We start from the raw sequence: 11946 nt of genomic DNA on the forward strand, positions 1-11946 counted from the left end.
GTCCCCTGCATCGGCAGGCGGACTCCCAACCACTGTGCCACCAGGGAAGCCCTCTAAATGTTCTTTTACTTATCATCTATCACTTCTTTTCCATCTTCACCTCAATGACTTCAGGTTCTCATTCTCTTAGCCCAATCTATTGCAATGACCTCCTCCCAAGCTTCCTTGCTTCCACATGTTCACTACTGTCCACCTTTCATACTGATGCCAGAGCTAGCCATCTAAAATATGGAGCAGCAGCTTTCACTGCTCTCCTGCAAAACAACGTTTTTTTCCCTGCTCATAGTTTTAAGTACAGCTTTCAAAGAACAATGTAATCTGTTTCTTAAATAGCCATATCTTTGATCTGCTATTTCAATACTTGACAAAACCTATACTTCAACCACACAGATATACCCAATGTTCATCAAAAAGAATAAGAATAGAGTCTCCTTGTTTACTGGGCTCTCATTTTTTAGCTTAATATGTTCTACTGGCCTCCCAACTTCCCCAATCAAAATAAAATCCTTCCCATCTTTTAAGATGGAAATCAAAGGTTACCTCTTCTGTAAGGCCTTCACTAATCGTTTTTAGAATTAACTGGATCTTTGTCTGATTCTTATAAGGGCACTTCTTATGCATTGATTTAATGTTCACCGGACTTTGAAAATGGTTTACGTCCTGCCTTCCCTATTAGATTTCAGGCTCCCTGGGGGGCAGGGGCACTGTCCTGTTCATCTTTATGTCCACCTACAACAACTTATACAATGTATACTCTAAGATTAATAGAAGTGAATTTTGATGTATTAAAACAAAAGGCTGAGATAATGCTGCTAAAAGCATCTCAAGGAGCAAAAAGTCAATGGCCACTGCCAAATTTTGAAAAAGTGAAAGTTTAACCTTTCCATTTAATCTGCCAAAATGATACAGAAGAACAACCACAGGCAGACTACTTGGCTCTGTCTGCTAACAGTCACTGGTAATGTCACCCAAAGGAGAATCATTTTTGCCGTTCAATACCTGGTATTATCACTGTCATTGTGTTGGATTTTGAAACAGTTGATTAATTCATTTCTTTGGACCATGTACTTATCAGATGATGATTTCTAGACAATGGTCTAAATTTACTTAGGAGAACAGAAACCTATAAAGGAGAAAGAACTGCTAAAACAAATTACTTGTTATTTATTTGACCATAACCTACAGAAGCAAAATACAAAGAATCTAGCCCTCCTTTAATTCCTGTCCACCCATTTCCTCTGCCCAGATCCTGCTATATACAACACCAAAACACATACACAAATAATTTTCTTTAATAAGATCTTCTCAAGATACAGAAATAGTCATAATTTGCCTATGTTATTAGACTTTATATCCAATTTACTCTCAAATGAGATCTGTGGCAATAACACAGTAAGCACTCTTACAAAATAAAAATGCAAGAAGACAATGGCAAAGCTAAGTAGCACGTACAATTCCAAACTCATGTGGAGTAAGCATGCTGAGGTGATATCCTAGGGTAATGCCCCACGAGGCTGGTGAGGAGAGGAAGAGAAGACAAAGCAGGGGATGAAAAGTGGGCTCTCCTCACTGGAATGGGCCTGAGGAAGCAATCCTAGGTATAAAAAACATTAACCCTATAATATATAATTCTACTATGTAGTTTCTTTTATCTGAAGATGTTTCCGTTTTAAGAGACTTTACCACCAAAACCCCTTTCATAAAAAGCAAACATACCTGGGAGGAGTCATGCCTAAAGGTGTTGTCCATTAATATCCATTCTAGACTTACCTAATAGGAGTTATATATTGGTTTAGGGCAGAGTCTGTCAACCTTGACACTACTGACATTTTGGAACAAAAAGTTTTTGTTGTGGGAGGCTGTCCTGTATGTTGTAGGACGTTTAGCTAGCAGCATCCCTGGCCTCCATCCACTAGATATGAGTAGCACCCCTGAAGACAATCAGAAAGAGACATTGCTAAATGTCTCTGTGGAACGAAATGTACTCCCATCCCATTGAGAACCACTGGGCTGGGATACCCACATGAATTTCCCTAACAACCTAATGGGGCTGATAGTATCAAATTCATTTTCAGCTGTAGAAACTGAGACTCAAGGAAATAACGATACAGGTTCTAACTGGCAGAGTCAGCATTCAACCATTAGACATGCAAACTGAATGATCTTTCAACTAAGAAATAGTTCTTTCTTCCTTAGATCAGGTTTAGTAAATAATAATCTGGGAGTAAGAAATAGAGGACACATGTCTGAAAGGATCAAGACACCAGGATCAGTAGGGGCTGCAGAAAAGAGGTACTGTACTGATGCAGGTGGCTGGAGGGAAAAGGCAGTAGATAAACTTTACCAACTGGCCTGGCAATTTCACTTACAATCAACTTCTCTGCTCTTGTCACCTTTACTAGAGACTAGAGCTAATCCTTCTTCTCCGAAGAACATCCTTCTGGCACCTATGTCAAAATTGTATGGGTTTCACTAGTGGAAACCTAGAAAGACTGAAAAACAAAGCTGAGGTAGAAATGATTGTTGTAGGGGCCCTACTCAACCTTAGAAATTTGGAAACTTAAAACTAAAATTCCTGGATTGCTCTTGCTATGTTTCAAGAAATATTTGGCTCTGGGCCAGAGTTTAGGACCTAGAACTTTGAAACTGTGTGATCCCGAGAACTAAGTTATTATACTTAATGCCTATTGGTCTAGGTCCCCACTTCTGTCTACATAAAAAGAGAGATAATACATTTCCCCTCTCCCACCTTTATCCCTATCTAGAACGCCTTAAGGATAAACTGGAATCTTATTTGTGAAGTAAATACGTCAGCTATTACATGCCAACCTTGAAAATTATTAGGATATATCAACACTTTTTTGAGTTAATTTTTATTATACTCCATGTTAAGGCACAACATTGTTATACTTTTCTGAAAGTGTCTGCACTCTTCAAGCTTATTTTAATCTAGAAAAGAGAAAATGCAAAACTTATATACTCCACATGACTTTTTTTCAAAGCAAATTACCTGTGACAATTATGTACAAGGCTGGTTCTTAAATCTACTCTTGGGAACTGAGAGACAATCAGGACTCAAACATGGGCTCAGTGTACTGAGGTGGGTGGCTTGCTAGCCAATCAACAGCCCCTAATGAACACTGATTAATGAATTTACTCAACCTAGAGTTAGGATGCTAAGTTGCTAAGGCTTTGTCTCTAGCTCTATCTTTGCAACATTTTAAATCAACTACATGTGCGGAAAGCAAAGCAAGAAGTCCTCCCTGAAAGAAGGGTTCTTTTCCACAGTGTTCCTAGTGGGAAGGAGTCCATGCTATTACTGGACATTTCAAGAGACAGACACTCCACATTCTAAGAAAGCTGATTTCATTTCTGATTATTTCAGCCAGAAAGCTTGCATTATATTAAGTACAAATCTTAATATCGTGGAGCTACCCAAAGCTTGATTCCCTTCCAAATGAAAATACTTTATTTAATGATTCGCTATCATGTTCATTTACTCCAACACTATTCCATTCCATCTATATTCCAACCTCAATTTCAATTCCTTTCCAAATGATTTTAAATACTCTAGTTTATTTATATTTATCTTAAAGCGTGGTGCCCCAAACTGGATTCATACTCAAGTGACGAATAATTGGATATGATATATTAATGTTAAACAGCATTAGAAGCCTAGTTGCTTGGCACTTCTCTTGAGAACTGCCTCTGTCCTTTGATAAAACTAACTGTGGGCCACTTTTGGCTGTCACTCATGGCAAAACGCTGACTCGGTCAATAAAAGTATTACCTGCAACAGTTTCGTTTCATAGCTTGAATCCTAATTGAAGACATAAAAGCCTGGAATTATCTAGAGATAAACTGGTCTGTAGCATTCTGGCGGCAGTACCAAATGTCACTGAACAGATATCCTGGGCTAGATCATTTCTGTACTTTGGCCTGCTGGCCTACTAGCCCAAGGCATGGAAAAAAATTAAAGACGAATAGGCAAGAAAATGTTATATATAAATGTTCCCACAGGATGTACCCAACTTCTTCAGGCTACATAGAGCTCTTACTTACAATATTGGCAAGGTTGCTAAACATTATTGGGCAGAGAGAATCCACCTTTAAGACTGAGGTAGAGTCAGAGGTAGGAAATGCAAAATGTTTAAACTTTTCAATTTTAAGCACATTTGTATTCAAAAGACAGAGCATTAACCACTTACATACTTGGACTATCTCCACTACTGCTCCCCCCCCCCACACCGCATTCTTCCCCACCTCCACCCCCATTCCAATCAGCATCTACCTTATCTCTTCAGATTTAAGGTCTCTCCCACCCCTATCTTCCTTAAGTAATATGCAAGGTTTTGTTTTTTTTTTTACAGTAAATCTCTAGGAATAATAGCCCCTAATTCTGTGAAAAAATCAAAAATGAAGACTGCTAATTCTATATGGTACAAATGGTGAGGGCAGCAAAAGGATGATTATACAGAAGAGGGCTAGTCAGGAAGGACCTTAAGGCAGATCTCAGAGGTGGCCGGAGATGCTGTGTGTCGGGGAGATGGAAGTAACGTCAAGAACGCACTGCTACTCCAGGTCATGCCATCTCCAGTCCCCCACAAATACAGCTGTGTGCGGGAGGGTGAGTAGCACAAGCAGATTAGATTTGCTTTAACTATACAAAAGGCAACAGGGATAGGGAACCAGCTAAAACCTCTGGATGTACTGTGGCAATTTCCTGGACAAACAGGTCCCACTCTGTTGGGAATGTAAATCTTCATTGAGTGAGTGTACTGGTCTCATGAAGTAACTGGGAAGAACATTTACTGGGAAAGGCTGGCTTCCTCATTTTGAGGGTCTGCCTCAGTGTCCATAGTAAAGGTTAACATTTATTAAGTGCCAAACTTCATGCTAAGCATTGCATACAAATTACTTCATTTAATCCTCCCCAAAAGACAAGGATGAATGTTAATACTATTATCATTCCCATTATACAGATAAGGAAACTGCTCTGAGGGAGGTTAAGTAATGTGTATAAGGTCGTATAACTAGTAAGTGGAAGACCTGAATTAGAACTTAGTCTGAACACAGTACTCAGGGCCCTCAACCACTATGCCTTTCTGCCTCCATAGTAGACATAAACAAATGCCTATTTACAAATCATTAACCTTTAATCACATTTAATTCTAGAACACAGTTAACCAGTACATGGCAGAAAAAAGACACCAAAAGTGTCTGCTGTAATGCATGAGTTCAAGTGAGTTTTTAGGAAGTAACTTACTGAAGACACAAATGGTAACAGAGGTTCAAACGCTGGCGACTCTAAGCCTTAGTTTTCTTATTTGAAAAATGGGGAAACCAGCCCTATCTATCTCACAGCACTGGTGAGAGCGGTAAATGAAATAATTAAATGTATACAAAAGCATTCTGTAATCTGCAAAGCACTATATTCTATTAGCTATCAGTTTTGTTAAACACAGGAAGCATAGGTAGGCAAAATCAACCAGGCAAAACACATTTTCAACACAACTGCAAGAGACAGTCTATGAACTAATGGAAACTAGATACAATGTATACAATTACAACCAAGTGAAAATTATTTCCGAAGTATATTTTATCAGCCCTTTACCAGGCTACTGTTGGGAGTAAATTCACTCAGAACTTAACTTGTGGGAACTTCAAGTCAGGAGCCAAATGTAGACTGTAGCAAATTGAAACATCTTCCCCTCCTCTCAGCTATGTATGCAGACAGTGGTAGCGAGTGCCAGCTCAAATAACCACCCTCCACAGGCCATCCTTGATCTCGCCAGTCAGAATGGATCAAGCCATCTCTATATCCTCTCACAGCACATCTGCTATTTCCTTGGCATTTCATTCTGATGGATATCATGAGTTATCAGTTTCTTCCAAGCCTGACTTCCTACTACTTCTTGAACTCAGGAAATTTACATAGACTTAAAGCAGATGATCAAATGATCATATTGGCTGGCACTCAAATGTTTGCTCTATTAAGGTTGCATTTCTCAATCCTAAGCCTGTGGCTACAGTTTCAGTGGGGGGGGGGCGGTAAACACACACACACACACACACACACACGCACAAACACACCACAAACGTAAAAACAATTCAGCGTGAGAAAAAAAATCTCCCTTCTAGACCTACGTAGTAAAACAAAATGTTCTTAAACCGAACGGGAGGCACAAACGGAAATGAAAGAGACAAATGCATTAGAACCTTCAAAACTCCGTTTCTAATCCTGAATTACTTTCTCCACCTAGTTTCACAAACACCTTAGGCACCTCTTGCATCACAAAAAGACGGTATTCTACCTCGTGACTGATCCGTTCTTGGAATTAACGACCGTATCTCTCATTCTAAACGTCATTCAGGGGCACGTACTATTTATTTGTCTAATTCTGAACCCAGAGCAAAGGCCACTCCCAACGCCGGGTTAGGTAAAGGAAATGATCTTGGAAATGGTAAAGACTCTCCAACCAGCACTGGAGGCCCAAGAACAAACACTATGCGCAGAGGACGAAGGAACCGTAGCTAGGCTCCCAGGAAACGTGCTTTCGGGGTTTGATGGGGATGCACAGGGGCGTAAATTGCTGGGATTCGTTTCTGACCAGGCCTCCTTCGACGCCGGAGTCGCCCGGGTGAGGCCGCCCTCCCTCCACACCCCAGACCGCTGTCATCTTCCTCCGAAAGGCACAGAGATGACCACACTAATCGCGGCGCGCTCCCTCCGTCGTCCAGGACGTGGCCACCCCAGCCTAAGGAGAACGCGGGTCGGCGTCCTCAACCAGCCCGGCGCCTCGCGCCGCGTCCCCGCCACACACAGAGACCGGCCTCGGCTCTGGCGGGCCACTGCACACCCGACCCCGATTCGTAGCCGTGCCCGGAATCACCCATTACCTTCCCCAAGCAGATGTGGCACGTGATGGGCAGAGTGAGCGACAATGTAACGTTCTGCACGGTCTGAGCCATGGCAGCGTTCAGAATCCCGCCAACACGGAAGTCCCGCCGACCGCGGCTCCTTGCAGCGACTGAGGCCGCGCGAGGCCGGCTACGGTGGCCCAGTAGGGCCATGCGGCGCCTGTCGAGGCAACGAAAATGCGCTTTCCCAACGCACGGCTGCTGGAGCTGTTCCCTTCCTTCTTTCCTTGCTTTTCAGTTTGAAAAATACTCTCCCCGGTTCGGGAGCTACAGGATTCCTGAGAATGGGAAGGAAAGAGGTTTGCTACGGGCATCGAGGATCTTGAAAGTTTAAATGAAAGAGTAATGGTGGAGAGAGGAGAGGAAGATGCAGAAAGGCGATTTAAAATCCCAGGATCTTTCCTGGAGTGTGGGGAGGAGGGAAGAGTTTTCCGCCTAAAGATTAAACCCGACACAGAAAACACGGCGCAGTCAAAACGGGAAGAGGAAAGACGTTATCTGTACATTTTAACTTTTCCAAGCAACTTTCTACCGCGCTCAGGTCTTTTTACATTCTTAAATGATGTAATGTCACTTAAAAACGACAGTGATTGTCTCCTTGTTTGTTTCAGAGACGTTTTGCGTACATTAATAGCATCTTTCCGTGAAGACACGCTTTCACTGTTGGTCCTTCTGTGATTTCTATCCGAAAGACTTTAGGATCTGAGCCGTGGACTCTGATTTACACCCACATGTGAGAAAGCTGCAAAGAGCGTTAACCATCCACACTCCCCGACAGCACTCGCACAGGCGTTTAAAGCCTTCATTTCAGGCGCCTGGTTGGATATGAAATGTACCACTATGTTGCTGAACTCTGAAGAAGAATGTGTGATGTTATAAGTTAGCACTTCCTACCAATGAAAAAGAAAAAATCTGAAAGTTCCTAAATGAATCTTTGAGTATAACAGATTTGGAATTTAACTGCAATTTACTTTAAGTGAGGAAGAGCCAGTGTGATCAATTTATGCAAACAAATACAGTCTGTGAGTAGGGAGATTTAGAAACAAAACCAGTGCAAATACTTCTACTAATCTTTTTGTGGGAGAGAGCATTATAATTACAAGAAGCAGCCTCATGGTTAAAAGAAAGGGGTCTGGACCTGGGCTGCAGGGCAGAAATCCCTGCCTGAACAAATTCCTGGCTCTACTGACTTCAGACTATTTGTTTAACCTCTCTGCTTCTTAGCTTCCTCATTGGTAAAGTGTGTGTGTGTGTGTGTGTGTGTGTGTGTGTGTGTGTGTGTGTGTGTATTGAATGAGGTCAATGTATGTTTACTATCACGTCTACAAAAGCAACAGACAATTATGAGATTGGAGCAGCTAGTAATTCACTTGAAGTAGCCCAATTCCAGTTCAAAATCGGCTCACAGGTGATAGTGAGAATTCTTCCAAACAGCTCAGTAACTTAATTTCCTAGGAATTGGAGACCATCACATGCTTGGGATAGGAGATCTAGGCAAAATAGTCATATTGATTGTCCACTTTTTTTCTGAATGACTGGCCTAAAAGTCATCTGGTTTGCCTATTTCCTGGCTGTTTGGAGTCATATTAAATGGGGTCTCGGCTTCACATGTTTTGCTAAATGCATCTTTCATATTCCTGGCTGTAAATCTCAGGCTTCAGAATGTGAAAGCTCCAAGTCATTACCCACTGTCGTTCAAGGTTTGCCTTTTCCCCATCTTACTGTGTTCTTCCCTGTTCTCACCTTGTTCTCACCTTTTTTATACCTAATGTGGTATTTTAAGACCTGTCATTCCCACCCTCTGAGGGGGATGTAGGACTGAGACTGTTCTGCCTCTCACACCAAGCCTTGGAGACAATGTAATAGGAAGACACGTTGAAGACACTTTTTTAAAAAAAAGACTTTTCCAAAGCTACTAGGGAAAGTTCATTTCTTGTTAATCATCCTGATGATTGGTGTTAGTACTCAGTCACAAAAATATATTTAAAAAATCATAACCAACATTTTAAGTAGAATGTTTAAATCTAGACTATTTTGAACATCCCTCGTTTGTATCATTGTCACAGCTTCTCAGTGCTGTTCTAGTGCTCTGTCCATATAGCTCTTTTTGCACTAGGCTAATAACATTCTATTATAGTTGATTGTTTATTTGTTTGCCCCTACAACAGACTGTTTCTTGAGGCCCAGGATTGTATTTGATTTATCTAGTATCTGGTACTGAGTGACTAGTCCACAGACCATAATATTTTCTTTAGCCACAAACTACCTTTATTACAGACCTAGGCTGCTTTACACATTGTGTTTACTTGTTTTTCACTTCAAAATGGAAGACTGTATTGCATTTTGCTAATTACAAAAATATCAATAGTAAAAGTCGTCTTGAAAATTAAGCCATTTATAAATATATAAACTAATAAGCAAAAGTTCCTCTAGGCTTATGCCTTACCTCTCGATCCTGACTGGTAATCACTATCAACATTCTGGAGCATATCCTTACAAACATTTTCATTAATATATTATTGTGTGCATAAGCACAGATAGGATCATACCATAACATACCTGCTCTGCTCATTAATGCTTTGTGAATAAGTACACACACACACACACACACACACACACACACACACACCCCTGAGTAATATCATTAACAATACAGACTGACTAGGACTCTCTCTAGGTCCAGATTGATTCCAGGCCAATTCCCAGGCTTTGCTTTAAATAATTCAAATGCTTTAAGGCCAGGAGCTCTCTCTTCCCTCTGCCCTATGAAGGGCATTTCTCTTTTTTGGTGATGCACAAAATTAGCTATTTCACTTCTTAATACATGCACATTCTCCCAACACTCTGGAAGCTGGAGGCTTCCAAAATACGCTGACGTTGTCCTTGCTTTGAGTTTCACTGAATTCCCACCAGAATTCTGTGCATTGCTAACACTATATGCAAAGGGGTGGCAAGGAATAGCAGTGAATACACATACTGCAAGTACCCTCTCTGCTCACCTGTGTACTCCATGGTTCCTATTGACTTCACTTTCGAAAGTCCAAAGATGAAATGATTAAGAATATCAACATGGCAACATCAAAGCTTTAAACCAAGTACAGGACTCTTCTGAATGTAGGGCCCTGTGTGACTACACAGCTACATGTCCGTGAAGCTGTCCCTGTATGACCAATAGAGTATGGTAGAAGTGACATATATGACTGCCAAGGCTAGGTCATAAAAGTCACTGTAGGGCTTCCCTGGTGGCGCAGTGGTTGAGAGTCCGCCTGCCGATGCAGGGGACACGGGTTTGTGCCCCGATCCGGGAAGATCCCACATGCCGCGGAGCGGCTGGGCCCGTGAGCCATGGCCACTGGGCCTGCGCGTCCGGAGCCTGTGCTCCGCGACGGGAGAGGCCACAACAGTGAGAGGCCCGCGTACCGAAAAAAATAAATAAATAAAAAGTCACTGTAGCTTCTGCTTTGCTCTCTTGGATTGCTTGCCCTGTGGAAGTGCCTCAAATAACACTCAGACAGCATTGTGGAAATGCCTACTTGGGGAGGATCTGAAGCCTTTTGCCAACAGCCAACACAAACTTGCCAGTCATGTGACTAAGCCACCTTGGAAATGGGTCCTCTGGCCCCATTCACGCCTTCAGATGACTACAGCCCCAGTGAACATCTTGACTGCAACCTTCTGAAAGAACCCAAGCTTCAATTTCCCAGCTTAGTCACTTCTGAATTCCTACCTACAAAAACTATCAGAGATAATTAATATTTATTGTTGTTTTGAGTCACTCAGCTTCGGGGTGAATTGTCTCACAGCAATAGAAAACCAAAGCAATGCTTTAATTCACATTTGCTTTAATTTTAATAAGATATGGCATCTTGACAAATCATATTCTAAACAGACATTATTTGGCCCAAATCATTAAATAATGCTGCCATTACTTTAATAGGAAAACAAAGATTACATGGCTTGTTGACTTTCTGCTTAATTTCTTCCTCAGCTTCTTCTTAGCCCCATGAGGAGTCCTGTGACCTGAGGAGTTTGATCAGATACATACAGCACCTGGGATAGGCTAAAGCCTCCTAAATCCTTAGAATTATAAACTTTTAGAAGTAGGAAGGACCTTAGGGGGTTTTATGCAGGCCTTTCCTTTCACAAGGAAATTGAGGCCTAGATAAGGTAAACCACCAGATAATGGTAGAATTGGAGCTAAATCCTAGATCTCAGACTCTCTGAGATTGTTGGCTAAATGCCTTTATGTAAGTGCAAGATGTATTATTATTAATAAAGTAGCTCAGTAATAAAAAGTCAGTTACAATTGAATTTCTTTGCTAAGAAAACCATCAAATAGCCGTGGAACACCTTTTACTCCTTGTTTAAATCGGATTCATTTTTATGATAAATTATTTAAAAGCAAGTTTAAAAAAATATAAAATCTTAAGTGCTATTAAAAATTGATTAGGAATGCATTATTCTTTCATTGACCCAGTTCAGATTGTTTTTTAATTTTTTTGGTCAAAGCTAATAAATTTGAGTAGATGTTTCAGGCAGACGTTTTGTAATCATTTGGTCATCAGTCAATTAATCACAACTTCATAAATATTGATTTCAGATTGCGTTTATTTTTCATTCCTGAGACAGTCTTTTTTCTTTTTTTTGGCTTTAAATTTATACACCCCCAATTGGATTGCGGTTAACACTGAGAAAACTCATAAAAGTTGGATTAACAATTAATCAGAGGTGCTGGCCCAGTTGTATGGATGGTACCATCTTCGCACAGGCTGGGAATTTTGAGCTAAAATGCCTCAAGATGTCATCATGAAAGATGCTTCTTACTACAGCAGAAGGAAGAACTTGGCTTTTTCTTGCACAGTGGTTTTTTGTTGTTATCTTTTTGTTGTTTTTCTTTCTAGAATAGACTGTTGGAAGTTAGCATTTATTCATTTAATGTATTTTTATTAAAAACATTAAGGAAAACTAACTCAGACAGTTCATTTCATGGAGCTTACATTCTAGTAGAAAAGTTACACTTATGCT

At 40.9% G+C, this 11946-nt stretch overlaps 1 protein-coding gene across 1 annotated transcript in view; it reads right to left on the reverse strand.

Annotated features, from left to right (window-relative positions):
• The window catches only part of OBI1 (ORC ubiquitin ligase 1), a 45756-nt gene extending 38784 nt beyond the window's left edge, over window positions 1-6972 (reverse strand). The window contains exon 1 of the mRNA XM_007466796.1: window positions 6901-6972. Within this exon, the coding sequence (XP_007466858.1) occupies window positions 6901-6972 (72 nt within the window). The remainder of the gene's footprint in view (window positions 1-6900) is intronic.
• Between the last annotated feature and the right edge of the window lie 4974 nt (window positions 6973-11946).

The sequence above is a fragment of the Lipotes vexillifer genome, unplaced genomic scaffold (assembly GCF_000442215.2).
Source record: "Lipotes vexillifer unplaced genomic scaffold, Lipotes_vexillifer_v1.1 scaffold19, whole genome shotgun sequence".
NCBI classification, from domain to species: Eukaryota; Metazoa; Chordata; class Mammalia; order Artiodactyla; family Lipotidae; genus Lipotes; species Lipotes vexillifer.